Below are 27,190 nucleotides of genomic sequence, written 5' to 3'. Positions count from 1 at the left end.
CAAGACTGTGTCAATAGAGGGCGAACCGGATGTAGTACGAGCTTCTGCCGCTAGGGGGTGCGGCCTACATTCATAGTGAATCAGTGTGCCAGCCGGCATCATCGAATTAGCATTTGTTTCTTAGTTACGGGCGTTTTGGTAGTGCATTACACCGACCATTCCTGCGATTTCGGAATGGCGGATTTTCATGAACAAAGAGTGTGCATCAAATTTTGCCAAAGACTCGCCAAAACGGCTACGGAAACCTATGAAATGCTAAAGCAAGCATTTGGGGAGTCCGCAATGGGTCGTGCACAAACTTTTCTGTGGCATTCACGTTTTAAAAATGGCCGAACCTCTGTCGATGATGACGAGCGTTCTGGACGACCATCTTCGAGCACAACGCCCGAAAATGTTACGAAGATTCGGCAGGCCATTCACGAAGATCGACGTCGTACCATCAACGACTTGTGCGACATTGTTGTGATAGGTTATGGGACCTGTCAGCTGATTCTAAAGGAAGAACTCCACATGCGACGCATCGCAGCCAAGTTTGTGCCAAGGCTCCTGTCTGAGGACCAGAAGCAGTTCGGCAGTTTTTGGCCTCAAACACGATGGCCGTCATCCCGCACCCTCCTTATTCGCCGGATTTAGCTCCGTGTGACTTCTTACTCTTCCCAAAGATGAAAATTCAGCTAAAGGGAAGGAGATTTGAGATGATAGAAGAGATTCAGGCAGAATCGCAGATGGTGCTTGACAGGCTGACAAAGAAAGATTTCCAGGGATGCTTCCAGGCTTGGCAGCGGCGCTGAGATCGTTGTGTTCACTCCCAGGGGAACTACTTTGAGGGTGATGGATGAATTTAATACCTGAGATAAGTGTACGGGTTTTTATAGGCGCAGACTGGAAACTTTCCGATCGCACCTCGTACCCGACCTTAACGATGAGACAGAATACAGACCTAAAGATACAGCTGCCGAAACAACACTTACAGCTCACAAATGGAAACGTAGACCCGCCTTTCTGCTGAGTTGGTATCAATTAAATCACTGTGTCTGGTCAACAAATTAAACAGCAGTGTTCACTGAACGTTCTGTGTATGTCCTTTGATACGAAATGAGACGCAATCAATTATGGTTAAACATATTTGAAATATGAGCGTGAATTATGGGTCTCTCGAGCAATCGACTTTCCCTTCATTCGGCAAACTTATTCGAAGCGTTACGGACAAGCGACTTTGATATCCGCCCACAGGGACTACATAAGCACACGATAAACCCTAGGAACGAATAGTCTTAATCTGGTACGAACTGCAGTCCTACGCCCGTGTAAGTTTGAATGCTTCGCAGCTTACACCCCACTGACAAACACCACACGAAATACGACAGAAGCTGGTCAGCTTCGTTAATCTAGATGTACTGAGGTAAACTCTCTTAAAGTTTCTTTATAGAAGACTACGAAATTACATAGAACGTCATATCGGAGAGGTTGGGCCACCAACAGCTGCAAGGTGATAACAATTCAAACAATGACAGAACAAAAGACGGCGGAAATACTGCCAAAGCATGCTACAGAATTCATGGCCCCTTTACGACGCTGCAATTTATGTTGCATTTAATAGCTGCACTTTGCATTTTTAAGAACACAAGGCGCCAAATATATTATGAATAACTAAAATGTCTTGTCTTGCATGTTTTATCTGTTTGGATAATAACCATTTTCTGTATTCGGTGCCTGAACATTCAAGAAATGTTACAAAATTACATGACAGTGTTCAATCATGCGATCAAATGACCTAAGTCATCCAAGTTTCGGTTAAGGCTGCTTAGCAGGTAAATATTTGTCAGACAAAAAGCACGTACCACCAAACAAGTAAGGAAAATGTACTTGGGGGGGGGGGGGGGGGGGAAGCCGACAACTTCAAGAAACAAAGAATGTTATGTAAGTGGCCAGAGATCAGAAACAACCAGGGTTGGTTGCGGAAGACGTGACCAGTGTTCCAAATAGCGTTTCAGAAGAAGAAGAAGAAGAAGAAAAACACCTGCTGTGTTCCTGCTCACCAACTGAAGAGGTGTGGCGATGGAGGTCGAAACGTGTTGCAGGCCTGCATACAATCCGCGAAAGAAGTCACCTATCGAAATATTCACTTCGAATGATCGACTACTTAGTACGTTTTCGAGGTTACAAAAAACAGATTTCAATAAGTTCACTGCTAGATGGACCACAAGTTACAGTAGGGTAAAAACTGCGGTCTACAACTACAAGAATAAGACACTAAAGAAGCAAACTCAATGCACTGATACAAGCATGTCAACTGTGTTATCCCGGCCAATACTTTCAAAAACTATAAATGAGAAGGCGTGTGTCTTATTTTCGCGGTTCAGTGATACTCCAGCAACACAGAAGAACCGATCAGACAAAATACATCGTTAGCCAGCTCCAACCAGCCAAACATTTGCCAGCTAGTTGAGATACACGCTCGCTGTGAGCGTTCATGGAGAGCTAACACGGAATTTTGGTATTGAAATTAGCCCCTTCTATTGAATCCACCAGCACAGATATTTTCGCCTAAGACGAGAGCAGTAACGTAGTGGTCCTGTTTCAGCATATTAAAAGATGGACGAAGGAAGTCCGGAAAAAATAGCAATACTGAATCGTTAATTGTTTTAAGTTATTATGAGGTACAAGAATATGGACGTACATAAACATATTTTTCCTTATTAATAAAATATGGAAAGTACGCTGATAAAACAGCGTGAACCGCGTGCAACAGCTTGTCACCACATTCGACAAATTGGATACATTCCATCGCTCAGCGTTTTGCCTTCCTGAAAACTGCAATTCAGCGTGGCACGATCCAAACACAGAAACAGATGTCATCATATACGTGACAAAGTTTTCAAAACATCAACATGTACTTCTACAAAACACTGATAGTGAACAACACTTCTATGAAAAACAACAGAAACCTTCCAGACAGATGATTTATAAACACCGTTGTTCCGTTGCTTGGCAACCGTTTAATGTGTCAAGCTATCACTAAGTGATAGCCTGGTCCAAAATAATTTAACACTGGGTCTCCAATGCAGCACTGCCTCCATCCCAGAAGGGTGTGGGTACGTAGTTGTGGACTTTCCAGGAAAGAGTAGTATGCATGTAAGGTGAACGAACTAACAGTACCTGGATCCTTGGGCGATGCTATGAACTCCATTACTTTAAGCGTCTTGGTATCCAGGCAAGCGACCAAATTGTAAGCAGTGGTCTCAACAGTTCGACAGACCGCATCGGAACTCAAGAATAATAACAAACATTCGTGGTCTATTTGTAAACTCGATTCACTTCTCTTATTACGTCACAGGCTGCCAGAGCCCTTTCATAGTTCGTTTAGCACCCGCGTGCTCGTCTACTTTCAAAGACGTCAAACATAAGGACATATGCCCACAAAACAAAGTCTACCAGTTGTTCTGTATGGATGTGAAATGTGGTCCCTTATTTTGAGGGAATAACATATAGAGTGTCCCAAAAATATGTATACACACATTCAACGAATGAAATAAATACTACATTTTAATAAATTAAACCATTACACACGTTAACAAAGGCACTTAGTGAATTAGCAAATGTAGTGTAGGAGTTCAAAATGACCACCATTAGCTTCGTAGCAAAGCTGACAGCGGCGAACAACGGAATGACAAGCGGCCACCGTACTGTGTGTACATATTTTTGGGACAATCTGCATTACATGTCTCTGAAACGACGCCTTGTATCACTTGGGTTGTGGTTCATTTTCATCAAAGACAGACTACTGATATTTCATCACAACATTCTGAAACGATGCCCGGATAGTGGACCGATTTCATAAAGATTGAAAGTAACAGTAAGCTCCAAAGCATATTTTAATGAAGATGTCTGCCTTCTGGGATGTTGAGCTGTGTTGTCTCCTACAAACTGGCTGACGTTTTAGAGGTCCTTACTGCTCCCACCTGCCTGATAGCAGAGGCAGTGAGCGCCTCCGAAATGTCTAATTTCTAGGAGACTACACGGCTCAATACTCCAGAAAAGTCATGTTCATATTGGCTGCTGCGAGAACTTAAAATCTCAGTTTGCAGAGTTTTCTCTTGCCATAATTAATACACCTAATACTTAAGAATATACGATCAAATCTCGTCGTGATGTAGGGGATTCGACAGACGAACCATCTGAAAAGAAACTCCATAACATGCAATATGGGTATGTTTAATATTCAAGAACATACACGAGGTGATATCATCTGGGAGGATCTTTCTACAGGTAGAGAGAGACCAATTATGAGAAACTTGTGTCAGAGAGGGAGAGAAAAGCCACTCCTCCGAATGAGATGCCATGTCATGCGCAGCGGTCACCTCTGTCTGTTCCAACGCTTCAACTGCCAAAGTCCCTGTACTTCTCCGACGCAACAACCACAAGAAATAGCAGCAGGCAGGGGATCTCACAAAATGAACGAACTGAACACGTAAGAATGTAACCTTGAACAGAGAAAGACGAGAGGAAAGGTAAGGCGACACAGCAACATACAGAGAATCGCAACTTACTTCATGCATTCCACAGATGATGTATCGTGTGTGAGTTGTTTCTCGGTTCGGGGAAGTCGAAGACGAAGAAAACAGAAGAATTGTCAGAATCGTAGTCTTTGTGATCGTGACATGACCTGTTCGTCTTCAGTTATTAGTTTCAATCAAATCAAATATTACATTTTAAGTGTTTGAAATGTGAAATTAAACTGTTTCGCAGGATTCAAAAGTGCAAGAACACTAATTCTAACATAACGTGTGGATAATAATATCTATATTTCAACACAGTGATATCGGATTGTCCATGTTTATCGCTAGGCGGATGCACAGATTCGCCATTTCACCAATAGATCACTTCCCCAAGTGACCACCACTGCATCGCCTGGCCGAGGAAAGTCGGTCAAGCCGAATGGTTCGAATACCAGAAGATAACACAACAGACAGCAGCAGGGTAGACTCTGCACGGAGGAGACGAGATAGAATGAGGTGATAAAACGTGTTAGAAAGTTTGCCATTACAGAAAAGAGATTTTCAGTTCTACTCATACTAAATCCGTAGTGAAAAATCTAAACGATAATTATCAAGACACGGTGTCCTTGGGCAGCAGCAAGTACTGGAGTATACAATTAAAAATATATTGCAGCATTCCTACAAGACGGCGCCGCAAAACGGACCGAAAACTTTTCGCACAAGTGTTTGTTTTCCAGTGTGATATTGAACGTGTTAAAATATACTTTATGCATGTGGCAGGCGATATTGGATATACAAACATCGAGTTGGGTGAGGTGTGATGTGATTATACACCTGACAGTCGTGTGCACACACCAACAACTAAATAACAGAGCCAGCGGTGTTTTTTCAACATTCAATCCGTTCGCAGTAACATTAATGACAAGTACGGAGTACAAACGTGTGAAGTGTTTGAGCAGGATACGGGATTCTGATGAGGCTGCATTCTATAAATAGTGACTTAGCATTAAAACATGACGTGTTATGAATGAATGAAATGTAACTCGTAACACATCATCTACACACATCAACTCTAAATCATGCACATAAATTTTTAACAAAACAATCCTGTAATTTAAAATATCAAATTAATCACATTCAAACATTTGCAGGAAATTTCTAGTTCGAAGACTTCTAACGCGGGGTACTGACATTTTCACACGTTAATACTGAGGAGACACGAAAATATAATAGGGAAGTGGCTGGCAATCTTGTAAGGGTTTAAAACCACTTTTACCCTTTATAATTCTCACCGCCTTGTTCACTGCTTCCCCCACTTACACAATTACACCATTACCGTAATCACGAGAACGTAAGGGCAACAAAAGGACCATAAAAGTAATATTTCCCAACCCCTTCAAAACGATTGGCTAATAAAACGATGGACGACCAAACAGCGTTAATTCTAGCACTGCAGCTCATCGCGTTATGCTGCATTGCAACTGCTCTTCTCATGTATCTCCTCTGTAGGATTCGAAACCGTTATACTGTGGGCACCGGTCATGATCAAGATGACCCAGAAGTGACCCTCGATGTCGGCATGGGACGCGCTGTCCTTATCACATCTTGTGACACAGCATTCGGGCTTCAGTGTGCGCTCCATCTCAGTAACCTCGGGTTCAGAGTGTTTGCGGGCCTGAAGAACCCCGAAGCAACATACAGAGATGATGAAGGGGCTGTCACCGAGAACGGGTCAGTGGCTGCGAGGATTCTGAGGGCCAAACTCAAGGAACGGGAGATGATGGCAGCGCAGTCCGGGGGCGCCGTAGGGACGCTGATTACTCTACCACTGGACGTGACGAGGGAAGACTTGCTGCACGAGGCAGTTGTGCTGATAAGAAGATATCTACCGGCTGGCGAGGATGGTAAGTAAAGGCACTAGACATCGAGATTAAAGAAGTCTATGGAAACGGGAGTTGTTGAAATCGCCAGAAAAATAATCTGCATTTTAAAATGACAGTACGGTAGTTTTACTGAATTTCCAAACACTACCCCGTTTGAGAAACAATGTGGTAACAGTAAGACATGTGATCGTCAGTCTGTTATAGCCGACTAACTGTTAACGTGTTTTAGATATATGAAAACGGTATTTCGACAAACCCGTAGTGATTGGTGGCTTTGCCTTTTCTTTCTCAGGAACCTCTATTCATTCTGAAACCAAATATTTTTAAAGTCGTTAAAAACTGTTAAACGAAACTTCGATGTCATTAAACTAAACAATTTTTAATATTTGAAGTGCAACATATGAAATTTACGGAACATTTGGGCAACGAAAATGATACAAGTAAGAAGTGGGGTGAGAGACCACACCTCTAACTTCCCAAATTTCCTCTGACGCAACTTTTACTGAATGCTCCGTTACGCTTCGACCCCTCCTCATACACTACCGACGTCTCTGACAGCAAATGCTAATGTTAGAATGGGGGTTAAAAACACGATAATTCACTAGATTTCTTAGCATATAGCGATCGAAGTGACTAAGCAGTGAATACGAATATGGATGACTTCTGGGTTCTTGAGCCGTGTAGTCTCGTAGAAGTTTGCCGACGTTTCAGAGGTCCTTGCTGCCTCCATCAACGAAGGTGATCGATCACCAGACTACACGGCGCAACAACCCTATAAGACAGCCATCTTCAATCACGTTTTTCTTTGGTATACAAGATAAAGACAGCCATTCCGTAATCAGTTATACAAAAATATTCCGGAGAAAATTTTCTGATTTTCTCCGGATTCTCCTACCATTCGTTTTTTAAGCGTTATGTAGCGTAGATCCGTGTTACTCGAAACAGCAAAAACAGCAAATTGCGTAACAATCCCCAATCGTAGACTGGAGAAAGGTAATCGCTGTGACCAACGTCGCTTGTTCTCACAGTAGCACATGCTTCATGCTCTCATTGTGTTGTGAACGGCCTAAAATCACATCACATTTCCTGTCACATTCAGAAGGCGCCGCTAACTGAAGTTTAATCAGCTTAAATGCGTCAAAGCAGACGAGTCTCATGTCTTCGTAGAGAAAGCGTCCATCTCAAAACGACGGACTAACGACAACTGTCTGAAGTTTCATCAGCGGTTTCTTTCATTTTTATGGAACATCGATTTCGACTCGGTGCATGAATGTCCTCCGCGAGTAGTAATCGATGTATTACACTCGTAAGCCACGTGTTATATGAACCTGTTCTCCAAAGAAATCACATTTTTGTAGGATGAAGTCTAACAACTGCAATTTCCACACTGATGCGCTTTAATCTGTCATCAGCCACTTGAACTGATGCAGAAGAAACCGTTTCCATGCTCAGAGTTTAGTAAAAGAAACATAATACTTTTTCCGTGTTGCCATGGTAACGTAAAATTTCTACAGTTGTAGCAACAGCAGGAATAAGCTTTAATTTCTGCGAACCATAAGGAGGTGTGTGTTTAAGCAAATACATGAAATACTCAGACTAGGTAAGCCAATACCTATATGTAAGATACATAATACATAACAGTGAAAGGGTTGAACCAGCTTATATCAGACGTGTCATGTTCTGTGTTCATCCAGTTTACCGTAATTTAATTTTTAAATTAAGGAACTGTCTCGAAATTGTACATTGTGGGCAGAGGCATAACGAAAAAATGCCAAGGCTCTAATATTTCGTCCTCGCTTCCCGCGATGCTTACTTGGAAACACAGCATTTAGAAAAGAAAACGCATCCAGAAATGTATTTCCACACTGCACGATTTGTATATGCTAACAATATTGGGCACCCTATAAATAAATAACGTTGTAAATGATTAACTGAGCATTCTCCTTCAATCAGGATCCTATTAAAACCAATCAAACTGAAACAATTAAACTGAGTATTTCTTATATAACATATTCTTAATAAAGTTGTACTTCCACGAATCTGACTATGAGTATATTCCATTAATCTTCTGCACGCACCTTTAACAAACTTCATAAACAAGAACATGACACTTTAACTTCTTAAGTGGCTCATGAAAGATGTACACTGCAAGAAACAAACACTGAACTGTTCTTGCTTCGAATCAAATTCAGGTTCTCGAAACTAAATAATGTGACATCACTTATATCTTCTATCATTAATCACCATGGCTCCCTATGGTGCTAAGGCTTGTAAGTAACAAATGGATCGTGTTATTGTCGGAGATAGGGCCCTGAAATATGGTACATATACATCGGTTTATTAAAAGCATTCCTAATGCTTTCACACTGATTTATCCTCAAGTCACAATTTCAAGTCTAAGAAGTTCTATAGTCATCTGAAGTGACCAGTCTAAAAACCAGCCTGTTTAGATTGAAAATGATCACAAATAGTATAAAATAAATCACGAGCACAGAAACACAGGCATAACAGTTTTAAAATAAGGCCTAATTTTTTGAAACAGGATCGGCACGTTTTTAAAATGTTCTCAGACCAGGACCAGAGCAGACATGAATTATAACCGAGTGATATCCTTGTATGCACAGTCGTTAAACAATAATATATAGACATTTAAACTTATGCTATCAGATCCTATTTAATGGAAATATAAACTTACGAAGACAAAGATCCGGTTTTGAACCAGGGACCATAGCGAACAAGCTCTAAAACACACACTTACTGCATGCCTACATGCCTACTTTTGTTACGGTCTGAAAAATGCCCACAACAATCTTCCAAACAGTAACAAACGTAGGCAAACTGTTAAACAGCTTAACCACAACGCCCGTAGAAAAAGACCGCTGTTGCGTTAAGACCAGGTCTGCCCTGTGCCGTTGATGGCGATATTCCGTTACGTAAGCAGAACCACCAGGTAATAAAACCTGCCAGTGGCCCCTGAAATAAGCTACTTCGTTCCGAGTTGATCTTCACAGCACGTTTTAAGTTCAATTTTAATATTTGCCTCCCGTCTTCAACTGCTGCTTCCAATATCTTTGAAACTAAAACTGCGTATTTCATTTTTCTACCATGTCCCGGTCATCAGTCCTCTTGATTTAATCACCACATTACTAAATTATCATTCCCTCTTATTTTGTTTTGTATTGGAGTGAAACGTAATCTTTTACTTTCAGAAAATAGCGTAAGTTACAAGTAAAGTGGCCAAATAAATATTTAACCCCCCCCCCCCAAAAAAAAAAGTGATGGACGATATCACATACCAAGAACTTTTGTTATGACAGTGAAATCTAGGAGACAAAGATAGACTGATTAGTGCAGAGTGAGGTAGGCTACTAAACTTATTTTTGTGTGCCGTTCAGTGAATAGATTCAAAAAACAAGGTATATCACCACAACTTTCAGAAAATCCTATATTATATCATCCGATTTTCTATTGCTTCTGAAACTGAACAATTCTTCCTCTGAAGTAATTTCCTGTCCGCAAGAATATTTGTTTAAAACTTTCTCTCTCCTCTGAAAGACTAGTCTCTATTGTGCAAATCATTTGTTACGTATTTTGAAGCTTAACAACATTTTATGAATCTGTATAAAAATGAAACAAGCAAACTTTTTGTCAATACCAGCCTCTGCGTTAATTAACTTCATTTAATGAGATCAATGCACATGGCAAATGTAGGTGCGTAGTTAAAAGAAACATCCACACTATTAAAACGTACGTAGACACAGGATATAACTCACGTATTGTTATCCTCGGAATCAGATATATATGAATGGTCAGCTTCAAGCTCTAGCCGTTTTATACTCGGGGAAAGAGTCATTAATAACCGCTGGGCAGACAACAGAGTCCTGCCTGAACAGAATTCTGTTCGAACGACGCACAACCAGTCATAGTACTGAGGAATCCAGGTTTTATGAAATTCTTAAACTTCATGAGCATCACTAGACAGGACAGGATCACAAAATAATGAAGACTGGAAGACCCTAAACTGGAACATGAATTAAAATTAAATCTCGTGTGGATTAATTATCAGCATGAAATAAATTATACAGTTTATTACTCATGTAGGTGTTGACTAGACTAAGAATCAACCTCTTTCATCAGATGTCTATTATAAATAAGGAACAAGGTCGTACAAGTACTAAACATTCGGGCGTACAATTAAATGCATTCAGCTGATTTCCCTTCAAAGCGTACGCGATACGCACAACAGGTGCCTGAAGGCATGCGTACTTTAAGCTCCTACCAATTGGAAAGCCGACAGCCGCAAAGAATTCGTCGTTTCGTAACCCGTAAGCTGTGTATGTTTATAGCACAAGAACGTGATGTGAAAGTCCTAATAGCATTGCAGTCCTACGCGTTCTGCGTTTGTAAAAGTTACTTGTCGATATTCAGACATGTAATCAATGGTTCTTGCCACCCGACAGTGTAAACTTACCTGTTCCTACCTTTTTCATAATTATTTAATGCCTATTAAAAGAGGCTGAATACAACAGTACTCATCATCGACAAAATACAGTCATTACAATTGTAGGCCTACACTAACGAACTGTCAGATTTAAATAGGCCTATATTTCATCGTCAAGAATCACAATGGAGAACATGGAAGAGTTCAGTGCGTAATGATTCAAGAAGATTGTTCCTTCCATTTTGTAAACTAACAAAATTCTGAGCGATTCATACAGTCCTTTAGAAACCGATAGTCAAAAAATTCCTTGCTTTTTGTGGAACTCGGAGGTTCGTGAATGTGTTCAAAATGTACCCGATAACGAGCCAGTGAAATTCAGTACACACCCTCAAATCCCATTTGCTTAAGGCCCATTTTAATATTAGGTTAGGTTAGTTAACGTCGTGGTTTTAGAGTGGGTTCGGTTGTCCTGCAGAATTCCTATTGTGTTGATCGGGTGGACATAGGGACGTCCTGGAAAATTTCTGGAGAAATTCTAGAGAAGTGTTGGCAAGTCATTTTACAATTTCTGTTGACGTCTTTGATAGGAAATGGAGAAATTCTGCAGTAGTTCTGGAGAACTCATAGAGAATTTTTTGTAAAATTTTGGAAAAGTCATGTAGATGTTTTTTAAAAGTCCTTGAGAGGTGTAGGAAAAATCCTGGAGAAGTGGTGGAGAAATTCTGGAACGGTTTTTTGGAAGTCCTTGTGCGGTGATGTATTTGATCGTATGCGGTTCTGTTGTTAGTTTCCGTTAGGTTGGAATAATTTAGGTTACTTAGGATTTGGTTGCTTGGTTTTGGGTTAGATTAGGTTAGGTTTAGTAAGGTTAGGTTAGGTTAGGTTAGGTTGTGTTAGGTTAGTTCAGGTTGTGTTATCCTTTCAATTAGGCTAGATCTCCGAAGTAAACGCTTTCCTTCACACACCCTCAAATCTTTAAGACCTACTTTAATATTATCCTTTCAACAAGACTAGACTTCCTAAGTAATAGTTATCCTTGAGGTGTTTCAACTAATGTTTTCTGTGCATTGCTCAGAGAGGCTACTCCACGCGTGCTAGATGTCCTGTAGCATTAGTGTTACTCAGGTCTCGAAAGTTAGCACAGCACAGTTGGTATTATTGACAGTAGTAAATTTTAAAAGTACAGACACGGGGCGACCCATAGTGCAATGATTTCCCAGTCAGTTTTCATGAAAATCAGCTAATTTTTTCAGAATGTTATGGTAAGTCCTGCAAAGATGATAATATGAGCCTATATTTTCTCATAAAATAAAGCCAGTGGAAAAAAAAGAAAAATATATATCAACAACACTGACAAGAAACATGGGATAAACCCATAAAAATGTAAAGGGTTTCAGCTCTGTCGTTATGCAATGTTCAAACGTAAATTAGCCTCATCCCATTTATGTTTATGTTGTAACTGACCAGGAAGAAAAAGAAATATCAAACGTGATTGATTAATCATAACACTGCAGTTACAAAACTCTACTTTTGATAAATTCTTTACACAAAATTCTTTACTTTCCTTTAACAAGAACTTCTTTCTTCAACAAAGTGAAAACTGTAATAAACACATACTTTCGCTTCCAGCAAATGAAAGTTTCAAAAGAGATTGTCTAGTAAGTACCCAACATTCCACTTAAACCCGAATAACCAATCAGACGCGGCAAAGAGAACATTCTTGCTTTCATTGCATACAAACGACCATATAAAATTAATTGCAGCCGAATTATGTAACAACGCCATCTGTCTGGCTATTAGATAATATCTAGGACTATTTAATTGTATAAGCCACCTTACTCTCAATTAGAGTAAAATTGTTCGTGTGCTTAATTAATCAGCACACTACGAAAACATGAAGGAGAGGGCATATAGCACCAAGGACGCTTAAACTGGATGGAGCTTAGTGGCCAACTCGTTAACCCTGGGGAAAGAGCCTACACATTGAATATGACACTCGGCTGTGAAAATACAAAATCCATTAACCCACAGGGAATCAAATACAGGTCGTCCATCCCGTTGATCAGTCACTACACTGAATAACCCATCCCATTATGACCGCAAGAAACTACATGAAAACCGAAATATTCGAAGAAATATTATATGGTGAACGTCTGAAGCTATATTTCTGATCTCTATTTTCCTCCCCAGATTTTCAGTTTAATATTCAACCCCAAAAGTTAAATCAGCTGTGATAATGGATGAAATGATCAAGAGATGTCTGAAGAACTAGAGGTAATAATCAATATAAGACTTGGGAATGTGAACATACAAAGACGTTTCTTCATAGCATAAAGACAGACATAAATCAAGGTGTTGAAGGAAATACGTAGGCCTAAGACAGAGACAAGAAAGAGGATGTACAAAAGTTCACAATTTGTACTCTTGGCCAATTATTAATGATCAAATAAAGGAGTGTTAGAAGGGCGATGCATATAGCACGCATGGGGAAAACACAGAAATGCGTACAAGACTGTGGTTTTGAAAGCCTGAAGGCTAGAAATCACTAGGAAGACCTAGATGTCGATGGAAGGAAAACATTAAAATGTATCTCAAGGACGTGGGGTACGAAATGGATTAACGTGGTCCAGAATAGGCGGCCTTTTGTGAAAATTTAAATAATAATCTCCTACACATTGCCTGTGGCTCAGTTATCGCATTTTATAGTTTCGTAGTATCTGATTATTTGTAAGGATCGAAGTTATTTTAGTCACCAGGCTTTAGCAGACTTTGTTTACACTGGAAGCCGGGGTAGCAGTGACTGACTATGGACTAAACGACCGGGGTTCCACAGGAGCAGAGAAGTTTTCCTCTAGCCTCTGTGTCTAGGCCGGCCCTGGGGCCCACCCAGCCTCCTGTCCAATAGGAACCGGGGTCCTTTCCCAGGGGTAAAGTGTGGCCGGAGCATGACGCTGACCACTCACTCATTCCTAGTGCCGAGGTTAATAACGAATAGGAGCTATACCTTCTCTCCCCCCCCCCCCAAATGCTTGCATGGCGTGTAGCGAGACAGCTTTACTTACTTTTTATATTTAAACAGGTATTTGCTAGCAGAAGCATGTGGAAAATCAACACAGATTTGTCGTTCCAAACTTCTTTCTTACTGACATTTCGAAAAAGTCAGTATGCGACCATCAGGAACTCTGTCTTCAAAACAAGAAATTTACTCACTGTTGAAGTGTGCTGCCTGTAAAGAATGGAAATTTAGTTCTCTAAAATGATTTGTCCTTCCTACATTAACGTTTGCTCGAGGCAGTACGGAGTCCAGCATTTAACGAACTTGAAAAGCCGAACCTTTTTTTTACAGAGCCGTGATAATAGCTGGGAGAGAGCGAACTTTTTGTATGGCCCTGAACTAAAAACAATCGATGTCATTTGCGTAGCACAGAAACGAGTTTTAAAATCTCAACTTGGTTATATTTAACGAATTCCAGAAGAACAGGCCTTACTTTTAACTGAGAGATAATATGGAACTTATCAAATGACGCTATTTCACAGCTGTTGGATACTTCAAACAGCAGATCGTATGGGGGCACGTTTTAATCACTATGAGAACAAAACTCACATATATTTTTACATTCTTCATCTCTTTTCGGATAAAAACACAAAACGAGACCACCGCAGAAGACCAAAATGCAGCGGTCCCTCGATATACGACGTCATTGATTACGATCCGCTTTTCCACTGGGTCCCATTGCCTCTATTAATGAAAAATTTTCGATTAATGATATGTTCATGTCACACAGTCTCCAATTTCGGTAAATCGGAGCGTTTCTAGATGCACTCAGCAGGCGTCAGCCAATCAAAGATCCCTTTTATGAGCGTTTGGGGCTCAGCTGGCTTGCCTTTCAGTGTTTGATGAGCGTTGCTTGTGGAAACAAAAAACATGTAATAGCTATATTACATTAATGATAATTTTAATTAACGATGGTTTTCGTGGAACCAGTAATTGTCGTTTGCCGAGGGGCCACTGTATTTGTTTTTAATAACAGACCCTCGACACAGACATCAAAATTTATACTATGGGTAATTGTAGGACATCTTTGCACATTTCAGAAGTGTTTAATGACGAGACGCCAACCAAAGATGTTACGTAGTGTAAAATTATAGAGGATGTAAGACGATAACGTGTCCAGAACAGTTCAGTGACTGGCTATGGGATGTAAGACCAGGGATCGATTCCCAGCAAGAGGGAAGATTATTCCATTCGTTACCACGCTCAGATCGGCTCTGGAGCACACCAAGCCAATGAATATCGGGGGTAAAGCGACCGACCGAAGCACGAAGCTTCCATCGAGTGCGGAGGTTAAGAAAGCGTTGCGTTATACTACATCCACTCTCCCACTCGTCTTCACGACGTGGTGCGAAATTAAGCACACGGAACAACTGTATCTCTTACTTTAATGATGATAATAAATGATGACATTTCGGAGCGACTGAAGATGATTTTAAGTTCTGTGCCAGAATTCGTGTTGAGTGGGTGTTAATAACCTCAATCAGAATAATAGTAGTCTGCAGTATAAACGAAACTTGCTTTACTAATAAAATAAAACAATAAAGATGTATTTTATCCTAAATAATAAAACGGCTATGAAATATTTACTCTTTCGTGCACTGCCCCCAACTTTCCACAAAATACAAAGCAGAAGAAAACTGGAAAGTGTTAAACACGTAATTGACTTGTGAAGAAACATCTGACATCTGTATTTAAATGCAGAATTTTCTGTCTTGTACAGACCTCAGATGAAAACGGAAAAGTCACTAATCGTGCACAACGCTTCAGTGAAATACTGTTGCCGCAATGAACAGTCTTTCTGACAGATGACACCGTGAAGTGATTCATGCTCAATAAAACGTTTACATTCTTTACCGCTTCCAGTTAGCCGTTTACAAATTTTCTGACGTTCATATGGTGAAGTCAGGTTCAGTACGTATTTCACAATGAATTTTCAACAAAATTATTTATTTTTCTGTTAGCTGGTGCTTCCCTTCCGATGCATTCCTATGGACAACATTCGTATAGGATACGTCAGAATTTGACAGCGTATGTCAAATACATGTTTAATAAAACTTCAAATCATTCCAATTACTATAATGGAATTTCCACTTTTGAAACCTTACAAGAAAGAAGGTCTTCCTTAACCTCCTTGTAACGTAAATAACTCGAATAAATTACTGAACACATGTAGTGGATTCTACTTGGGTTCACGTCGGCCTTGACAAGGAAATGGCGAGGAAGTTGAATAAATCAGGATTAATACAATTATCATTTTCGATCTATTTTCTAAAAGGTCTCTCTTATAATATGTATGGATGTTCAGATCACTACCGTATAGAATTCTAAGACGCAAAACTACAAAATGATCAAGTTGAAATGTCCTGTACCGCAACTCTCTTTTTATCCTTTTCATTAACACATTCTCTGAAGCAGCTAAGGGGACATATAACACGAGACTTTCCAATGGCCGTATGCTATTGAATTTAAATAATGCTCCAAGTTCAAACCTGAACTGCAGTAAACACGTGTCGTATCAAACATGGTAGACACCCAATTATGGCGCAGCAAAATTTCTCTTCAACATCAAGCCTACGTGAATGTTATTACAATGCAGTTCGTGAGCAGTATTTTTTATTCTCTCGAGTTAAGAATTACTTCTCGGTTTTTTGATTATTTCTTTCTTAATTTTTCCACATGCTTAACCTACGAACAACTTACTCCATGTCGAATAAATTTTCTTTGGGGTCCGCACTAAACAATGTCAAGAAAATTTCATCTGATCAACAATACACGTGAATCTAAAATAAACGAATATCAGTACGAAGGTGTCAAGCTAACCTGTGAAGTATTTTGAAAATCTTTATACTTCGAACTGATATAAAACTTTCGACTTTCGTCTGATGAAAATCAAATGAAGCTTTTACCACAACGATTATCAAGTGTCTTTGTACCTAAGAAAATTGTGCATAGATATATAAACATAAAATCATTGGAAAAGAAAGTGTAACCAAAGTGAGACGTTACACTTGATGTTACAATGTAATGCGAAGGCTCTTAAATAAATTACAACAGCAAGGGCAGAAATCACATTACGTATACTAATCTAAATCTAAAATACACAAAGAACAGTCCTTGATAATCTGACATTAACTCAGATAATCAAAATATCCCCGTCTAACACCAAGTTTAATTACAGTGTTCACAAGCGCCCGTCGCTGGACCCTTTCCGGGTCCACTTGAATCCGTCCACGTTATAATTCTTTGAGATCAATCTCAATATTATTTCTTTATATATTTTTATTACATCAATATGTTATTCTCTTCCCTTCAGGTATTCGAACTGAAGTTCCTCATTCTCCCATGTGTGCTACAATCTCCAATCTCATTTTCCTTTAATTAATAACCATAACAGTATTTTGATCGCTAGAAATAAAATCATATTAAACCTGCGTCGATTTCACATACAGTCTACTCAGTTCTGATCCATGACGCTGAAAACCTTGAACGGAAAATCAGCTCCGTAGGACACAATTGCCTATTATTCACGTCGATCTAACACTATACCAGTCTGTTCATTCATGTTCATGTTCTTTGTGTCTCAATGCCAGGAAAGGGCGTTGACACGTTCTAGAAGAGACATGAATGCGTCTTGACAAATTCAAATCCAAACAAAGCAGCAACAGTAACGGAGCATACAATATCGATTTGAAGTCGGCTAAAGAACAAACAAAGAACTATTCAGAAACCTTGTGGGTCTGCTAGGACCTTGCGCGCACGAGCAGTTTTTCTGCCGCATTGATGGAACGCACTGTATCAACAGGAAGCGACCGCACGTTCGGTAGTTTTACCGCTACGGCAGAAAAACCGCTCGTGCGCGCTAGCCCAAACGCTTAGTCTGAAGTGTCTGTATTAAGTAGCAATTCTTTCTTTGTAAGCCCAAGTTTAATGCAGATTTGTGAAGTTCGGAGTTTGTTCTCTACCCGCTGAAATATCAGTCGCATGAAAAATCGATATAAGCGCCTGTCGATGTGTGACGCAGTGTGTATAATTATTCCTTATGACTTTATCCGTCGTGTAGTTTCATTAATTAAAACCACTTTCGCAAATTGGTTTTATTTTCGTTTTCAGACAACCGGTGGGAGGAAAAAAAGCGACTCATTTGGGCCTCTCGGAAGAGCTAGTCCAAAGCTGAGACTGTCTACCGAGAGGCCTCATCAACCACCTGAAGATGGAAATAAAACCAATTTCCGAAACGCCGTGGTTTTAATTAATAAAAATCATGTAACAGATCAATTCTTAAATCGCCATAATGAGTAATTTATAGACGTATGAGTACAGAGCACCCATGGATCTAACTTCACACATAGAATGTCCCAAAAATAAGTATACACACGTTCAGTGAATGAAAAAATTCATTTTAATAAACTAAACCATTACATACGTCAGCACTGCCACTTAGTGAATTAGATAATTTTGTGTAGGTGTTAAAAATGGCCATCGTTAGCTTCGTGGCACAGTTGACAGCGGTGATCAACTGGCCGACAGGCCACCAAAGTTGCTGTTGTGCATTCATCTTTTACGGACGTTCTGTATACCGCGATGCGTAATTTTCTCCGTTGTCTTGTTAATTCTTAGATGGAACAATTTCAAGGCGTAAACTCTACTTAAACGTGAGTTAACGCCGTCACATAACAATTAGTACCCCAGCCATGTATAATAACAATGAATTAAAGTGGATATAATTTCTAAGATTTCCGTATGTCATAGATTATCGCTTGCCTCGCCCCCTAGATTAACACAGAACATTATCCTACTCATTTCACGTTAAGAGTTTAGAAAAAAACGCCTGAATTTGAAGCTACAATCAATTAGAAACGTTAATGTGCTATTCCCGATCGACAAGAACAACACAACCATTATACAGCACGCCTACACATTTACATCCATGACAGACCTCGACTGTCCCCTACATTATCTCCCAACACAAAACACACGAGTGTTTCAAACGCGTCACACTCTACCTTGAAGCATCTTCTTTCTGCCAGCAACAGTCCTGTCAGTCCACACAGACAGAATTCATTACGCCAACGGCCCTGACCTCTGACATTAGATGTTCGATGTGATACCTGCTGCAGGTGCTAGGGCATCTTGATCAAGGATGAGAAAGTTTTGAGCAACTGTAAATTTGCCAACTGCGTACTGTACCATGTAAACAAGACACCATTCGAGAAGAATATAAGTGGATATATTGAATATTAAACATTATTTGTACACAGAGCGGCATCCTATTTATTTATTTAGTGTTCTGTCTGACGACAGGTCCATATGAACAGGATCCTTCCATCCTTTTCTCGGACTGGGACCTGTTCATATACGTTCTTGGCAGATGATCCAGAAGTGGTTTGCCATTGCCTTCTTCTGTGTGTGAATGGAGTAATTGTTGGGATGCCACGGAGAAACCGGGGAAGCCCCCGGAGGAAAAATCCGTGTTGCCTAGACCACGGCCTTGCCCAACACAAGTTATAAATTCGGGCACCGCCGGGAATCGAACCCGAGACCCCAGGATTACAAGGCCAGCGTTCTAACCGCTAGACCACCATGGCTATAGCGGCATCCTGGAGGAACTATTACATGCAGAAATAATGTCTTTCATCTAACACAACGGCTTGGTTTTTACTGTCATATGAACACTGGCCGAAATATCGAAATATTTCATTTAAGAAAATGCTGTGTGAATGGATACACACATGGGGAACAGGCCTGCATACACAATTTTGTTCGAAAAATCTGAATAGAAGAAGATGGCTGTCTTGTGGGTTGTTGTGTGTATTCTGGTAGAAGTTTTCCGACGTTTCAGAGGTCCTTGCTGCCTCCATCATCAGGACGATGCGTCACGGGAGAAATGTTTTGTGGATAAAATAAAAATAGTTGTAATAATCATCCATCTCCCGTTCTTAAGCCAAATACACAACGATGTTACCAGGAATACTATCCTGCTCCGTTACAATTGAAGTGGCTGACACAAACGACAGCGAATGAGATTTGAACTCTTCTGCGTAACTGTCAGGACCTCGTGTTCCAATCAGCTTCAGAGAGTTGGTGTATAAAGTATTAATTTACATCTAGCGTGTATCTGGCGCCATTTGTAGGACTCTCTCTCTCTCTCTCTCAGTCTGCACCATCCGCCTTCTTTCTTATTGGTCACTTTAGCTACGGCAGACTATGAAAGTAATTACGTTACATACGATAAATAAACTGGGTTCAGAAATAAGTGATGTTCTGCATCTACGTAATTAGATACACTATAGCACAAGCAAGATAATTAATTATTCGTAGTAATATATTATTTGTGGAGACAGAAAGTAGATGCATTTAGTTCTACACTTCCCGCGTGTAGACTGCTCTGCAGTTCAGGTACACGACAATGATATGCAGTGCTCTGAAATAATCGCTGAATTACATATTGTGCTATTGTGTGCATTCCCTGCTGTATAAATTCAAGGTGATTACAGAAAGACAAAACTAGCATCTTACTATTCACCCTTGTACCCATCAACAATACACGAGCAACTATTAAGAGCTTTTTCGCTTCCAATAACCACATTTTTTTCTTTAAACATGGACAATGAAACTATTTGAGACGTAGCAGATTAATAAAACACATACGCGCTGTTAGCACGTCCGGTAGGTTTTAATCGGAATCTGTCGCTTAATACGTTGTTACCATCATCATAAACGTCACAGATTCACTCGGCCCATTCCAGTTACAAGAATTGTAACCGCTCCTTCCATCTTCGGCTTACAATGAGCAGCTTCCGGATTCGGTTTTCAGGCAATGTTTCATTCTTATACTGACAGTTGCCTTCACCAACATCTCACATTCAGATCCATATAAAAGCACTTGTATGGCTTTGTCGATTTTCCTTGCAGTGTGGGTTTTATGGTTGCACAGAGAACGTGATCAGACCCTCGAAGCAAAGTCTGCGCCACTGTATGGCATTTAAACCATGTTTATCCATCCCTCCTTCAACAAGAACCGAGTCTTACAACCAAGAAGTGCAACACGTAAACTGCACGAAACGTAGAGGTCATATTTACCACTATTCTGAAACTGAAATCTTTTACAGCGAAGTTAGACCACGGAGTAATCGGTTACCTATAAGCGACAGACCCAAAATTTGACAGTACTCTACATTCAGAACAGAGACAACTAAAAACGGATACCGTTAGCTTCTTACTGGTCTCAGAGGCCCATTAAATAACAGGCTTTAGTTTCAAATCACAGTGAATCCCTTTTACTATGATTGCCTATACGTAAATGCCTGGTTCTTCCAAGTGGTCTCTACCCTTCCGACTCTCCAACTGCCGGTAAATTTAGTAAATAATAAGAAAACTATAATTGTTGTTATTTATATCATGTAATAAAATAACTTTTACACCATATCAGGTTTATGGGCCGTACTGAACACAGCGGGCCTATGTTGCAAAGGACGCCTCGAGAACCAAGAAAATTGCCACTGGGACGCGATGCTGAAGTACAATGTAATAGGGGCACTGAGGACTGCACGAACGTTCATACCTCTTCTCAAGAACAAGAGGGGTAAGTCTAGAAGTAATTTGTGCACTGCGTACGTAAGTTAAGAATGGGCCAACTGCTGTGACTCAACATGGTTCGAAAGGTGTGGTGAGTAGGTCATTGATCCCGTGACCCCAATTCTGACACTCAACAGATGATGTCTTCAACTACAATATTCACTAGCTGGAACAGTTCATAGTTTTAATTCAATTCGTTTCCAAATTAAGCGCTCGTACAAATAGTGCGGTATTACATATTTCAAGATGATATAACAGCCAACGTTTTCTACCGTTATTAACCAAAAAACCCAACAATTTCCCCCTGATGTTTCAAGCATTCTTTGTTTTTATAAAGGAATTCGTTTAACCTAATTGTGATTGGCTGTTCAGTCATTATTTGAAATATACGTTAACTACTGGCTAGTGATTATGTCATACTTCACGTTTTTCGTGAATGAACGAGAGAGGATTCATTGGTCCATCGACTGTTAACTGCAGACGGGCTGCATCCATAGCAGTCTCGTCCAGTAATGATACACGATAAGATTATGGCTATGCGCGTTAAGTCGGCAGTCGAAGACCAACAGGACATAATTACAAGTGAGTTAAGCAACTTAAATTCCTGAACGAATTAGAAATCCTAAATTAACAGTGACGAGTATAGAAAGACGACTTGAACATTGAGCATTTGGAACCGGTAACATTTATGTATTCTACCTTGTAATGAATTAATTTGAGACTCTAAACTGTACACATGTGAAAAGAATTAAATCAGTACCTTAGACGAGTTAATTAATTGTTCTGACCACAAGGTCAGTAGTGGTAGTATTACCATACACAAAAATACCATAAACATACGCACACAATATCATAATCTAAACAAAAGATGGTTTATCCGTCTCAGAATATTACAAATAAAACCCCCGCCACAATCTGAGTACAGCGCGGTGGATTGCATAATTACAATTGCGATCATACACAACAAATTAAATAGTCGTAAATTCCAGCTACGAATAACTTAAACGCCACATGTATTGATTCGATACTGAGGTTCGTTCATTCCCAAACAAATAACAGAAACAGATTCCGCATTGTGAAGTGTAATATTCAGAAGCATTAAATACTGCCAAGGCAAAGAATATGTATATAAGGTTCAGGGGTGAGCTCTTTAGAAATCGATAATTTCTTGACCAGCTGAATGACCATCATTGTCTCAAGGACCCTGCTACATGGAATAAATTAATGCAGTTAAAGCCAAACATACCATTGACAGAGCTAATCATCAACACAGATACTTTTCTTCACAGTCATAACTTCTATGGTTTATGTAAGACGATAAAATTTGCGGATCAGAGATCTGCATTCTATGTTACAGATAATTTATACAATTATTTTAATTAAGAACATATTTTGAGGCAACTGTTAAATTTAAAACTGAATTTCATGTAAAGTACACTGGACTAGGGACGCCCTACCAGTAGCTATGCTACCGCCAGCATAGCTCTTGGGATCACTGAGGTACTCAAGCCCCACCACCACAACGTGCAGGTACCATTAGACTACCAACAAATAAATTCATCTCCGATGTCACTTCCGAATACACGCAATCAAATACGCATATCAGAGATATTTTAAAATCTCCGATTAACTGCAACATATACCACTGTGATCCTAAAGCGTGATTTACCACGCTGAATTCCATTTGACACAGGACGGCAACTGTGCCTTCCATCACTTTTTGTCACAACTTGAATACATTTCAGAACATCTGAGAATGCGTCTGTTCACAGGGCGGCTAATCAACATGGGAGCAAACATTAATCGCTCCAACAGTCCAGGAAGTGGATTGGTTGCCTACACAGCAGCACGGTATGCAGTGGAAGGAGCAAGTATGGCTTTATGTCATGAGATGGCACCACACGGAATTCATGTTATTACCCTACAGCCGAATGGCGTAGCAACAGAGAAAGTATTTGCAGCACCAAGACTTTAGTAAGTAATGCACATGTTATAAGTAACTAACTCCACGGAGCATTCTCAATCTATGTCCTTCGCTTAGAATGAGAGACCAAAAAATAAATGAATAAAATTTTGTATGTGCAATGCATAAATATTATGAGAAAGATCAAATAAAACTGTCCGAGCAAGACCGAAGCCCACAGACGATACTGACGAATATTTATTTCCTTCATACCACGACTTTTGTCTGAAAATGATGAACAAAATAACAATACGATGGGTACTGTTTGTATTTCGCTTAGAATGAGAGACCAAAAAATAAATGAATAAAATTTTGCATGTGCAATGCATAAATATTATGAGAAAGATAAAATAAAACTGTCCGAGCAAGACCGAAGCCCACAGACGATACTGACGAATATTTATTTCCTTCATACCACGACTTTTGTCTGAAAATGATGAACAAAATAACAATACGATGGGTACTGTTTGTATTTCGCTTAGAATGAGAGACCAAAAAATAAATGAATAAAATTTTGCATGTGTAATGCATAAATATTATGAGAAAGATCAAATAAAACTGTCCGAGCAAGACCGAAGCCCACAGACGATACTGACGAATATTTATTTCCTTCATACCACGACTTTTGTCTGAAAATTATGAACAAAATAACAATACGATGGGTACTGTTTGTATTTAACTTAGAATGAGAGAGCAAAAAATAAATGAATAAAATTTTGTATGTGCAATGCATAAATATTATGAGAAAGATCAAATAAAACTGTCCGAGCAAGACCGAAGCCCACAGACGATACTGACGAATATTTATTTCCTTCATACCATGACTTTTGTCTGAAAATGATGAACAAAATAACAATACGATGGGTACTGTTTGTACACTAAACATGTTTGAACCTACAAAGGAGGATGTAATTGAGCAGTTTAGGATATAATATCTTAACCATAATGATCATTAGAACTGCCTTCATTTTGGTATGGACACTGAATTTCTCTCTCTGCTGTGAGTCATGGCACAATACATTATAAATTGGGGCTAAAAATTGGTACTGTAGAAAAAGACTATCTTACTTGTACAAATACTTCATAACACCCAATATGTGGCAATCGTACTCTTAACAAGTTTGATTACCACTACAGTAAAACAAACAACAAAAATACATTTTATTGTATAAGATATGATACCTTTAATAAACTCTACTTAAACTGATAAAACAAGTACATTATGTATGCTAGAATTTTAATAAATGTGTACGAACATGTGCCAGACTGAGAAGTGTACCGTTATTCAGTCTACAATAGTAACTGAAAGCAAAATATGTTACTCTTTAGTTATATTACTGTAGACCAAAATTACATTGCATATAATATATGCTCTACAGAAACCACATTTTACTATCTAGTTCAAGATAAAATAAAATACAAAACATGTCAAACTTAAGCCATGGCATTCATAAGAAATGTTATTTGTTGTTTTATAATGATTAAATTTCTTTATGTGAAATTATATAAAATTGTATGAGAGGAACTTTTCTACATAGAAATTAATAGTGGCTTAATTTTCATTTCAGTGAGCCTGAAAAACCAGAGGGTCATACTACTTTGGAGATTCAACAGCCAGCAAACAAATATCTGAACTATAATCCGTCAGTTTTACCTCCACAAGCACTGAGAATACTTGAAGAGGCTTTGCTCTCTAAATCACCAAAACAAAACTATCAACTTCTGCCACAGAGCAGATTTAATTATTTGAATCATAGCATTGCAGTTATGAAGAACAGAATTATTGCACAAATAAAACCTTCACAGCTACCATAAAACATGTAAAAGGCAGGAACTAAATACATGAACTTACTGCAAGATCAATCTACCAGATAATGAATTCTTGTCACATACCTATGTTCTGTGTTCTGGATCCTCCACTGGCGTCAAAGTTCATAATTTTCTTACAACTGATAATATTCCCACTTCAAGCTATCTTTTTGTTACTCAAAATAATAATAAATTTACCTAACCTCCATACAAGGTTAGAATGTATGTGATATATTAAATTGTATTAACCCAACAAACTTGAAAGAAATAAAGTATTTAAAAGAAAGGCTTCTATTTCTTAATATCAACACTGAATTTATTACGCACATACAATTTAAGTTACGTAAAGTACCATTTCCACCATCTGACACATGCCACTAATCACATTCACATTTCGCAATTTAAAAAAATTTCAGCATAGCCAATACATAATACCAAATATTACCACTTGTCATCAGAAATACGTATGTACGTGACATTATAATTTAAGGATTTAGCATAAATATTTACTAAACAGAGTACACGAAATTTTATGCAGTCTAAAATATTCTTAATGCCACACGCCTAACAAGTAAGATTATGTTAGTATTGGCTAACCTGGATATCATGGTCAGACATTACTCCCCACACTGAAAACATTTATCATATTTCAATTGAATATAGCATTCAACCACCGATTCTGTCTATGGTAAAAATAATTTTACATGAGAATTTCTTTGTTGCTTGTGAGTGGAATGCCCGAGATGGCAATCTACGTATTTTTTTTATGTACAAAGTTTGGCCCTTTACATATTGTCATGAATCAAGGCAAACTCCAGATATGGAGCTTACCAACAAAATAAACTGAATAAGCAGTTGCAGTCAGGTCACAAGGGTTTCACCCTTTGGCCTGAAAAGACAGGTAACAACTACCTGCAAATAGTATATTAAAAATATGCATTTCTCTCTTTTGTATGTAATAACGAACACTGAAGCCCTTGCCATTCTGATTACTTATCAACAGAAAAGAGCTGTATATGAATTTTCAGTATTTATTTACTATAACATAACTATTCAGTCAAGTTTTTTTATTTACACGGAACAATTCAAATGTAAAAGTTCTTTCGTGTCACTTTAGTTTTGATTACATGTGACATTTATAAGTCCTCCCAAATGCACCTGTAAGTGTACACTGGATACTCTTAAAATCTTGTTTTTCATTCTATGAATGCTGTTGCAAACATGGCAAATTTTGTAACTGTAGAGTGCCTGGAACATTAATTTTTCATCTTTGGAAGTTGACAAGCCAATTTAAATCCTCTGTTCATTTCTCTATGGCTATCAGATGTCTGTCCAGGAAGGTATGTATATTGATACACACACATACAACAATTTATTTACAAATAAATATTAAACAGAATACAGTACACTATAAAATAATATATTAAATATTAAACAAATATAATTACATATTATAATATTAAGTACAATACAATTCCATTATTCTTTTTCTGATGAATGGTCATGTAGTGACCTCTCAACATACTGCCATACACAAACCTACAAATTTTACATAACACTCAAGTATTCATCCTTGTAAGTACACTTTTTCTAGCATTCCACAGAATGCTCCATCTTCTACACAGTTTTCATGAATTTATCAGCCTTTTACTTTTGTTTCCTTTAATCCTATTACCTCTCAAATTTTATATTTACTTTTCCTTACCTTCTTATCATTTTTTGTATGCTTCATTTTGTGACATTCTGGAGATCACTCAATGTTTTTCTCTGTGTACTTTTATTATACATGTATCCATCAGCCTTTTATTGTTTTCCTTTACGTCCATCACAAACGTGCTATAATCAAAGCATCCACTTGTGTCCTTGCAGGCAATACTTGTAACTTTTCAGTTCGACCAGGAAGTATCATAAGACAATTGGCAGATAAAAGGCTCAACAGTCGACTACTTATCTGATTTCCTGAAA

General features: G+C 38.9%; 2 protein-coding genes across 3 annotated transcripts in view; one reads left to right on the top strand and one right to left on the bottom strand.

Annotated features, from left to right (window-relative positions):
- The first annotated feature begins 4,362 nt into the window (after nt 1-4,362).
- Nucleotides 4,363-25,511, top strand: LOC110828102 (D-beta-hydroxybutyrate dehydrogenase, mitochondrial). Its single transcript, XM_022060459.2, has 4 exons — nt 4,363-6,403; nt 21,308-21,460; nt 23,226-23,427; nt 24,985-25,511. Exons 1-4 carry the CDS (start codon nt 5,920-5,922, stop codon nt 25,229-25,231), a joined length of 1,086 nt encoding a protein of 361 aa, XP_021916151.1. The 5' UTR covers nt 4,363-5,919; the 3' UTR covers nt 25,232-25,511.
- Nucleotides 25,512-26,240: 729 nt separating this feature from the next.
- cin (Molybdenum cofactor synthesis protein cinnamon) overlaps nt 26,241-27,190 on the bottom strand; it is a 114,871-nt gene continuing 113,921 nt past the window's right edge. For both annotated transcript variants that reach the window (XM_022060457.2, XM_022060458.2), the window contains exon 13: nt 26,241-27,184. In XM_022060457.2, the coding sequence (XP_021916149.1) occupies nt 27,051-27,184 (134 nt within the window). In that variant the 3' untranslated portion in view covers nt 26,241-27,050. The remainder of the gene's footprint in view (nt 27,185-27,190) is intronic.

Source organism: Zootermopsis nevadensis, unplaced genomic scaffold (genome assembly GCF_977971745.1).
Source record: "Zootermopsis nevadensis isolate Lab colony 2312 unplaced genomic scaffold, Znev_1.0 Znev_ptg000011l, whole genome shotgun sequence".
Taxonomy (NCBI): domain Eukaryota; kingdom Metazoa; phylum Arthropoda; class Insecta; order Blattodea; family Termopsidae; genus Zootermopsis; species Zootermopsis nevadensis.
The sequence above is the reverse complement of the archived record's forward strand: the minus strand, read 5'-3'. Positions and strand labels throughout refer to the sequence as shown.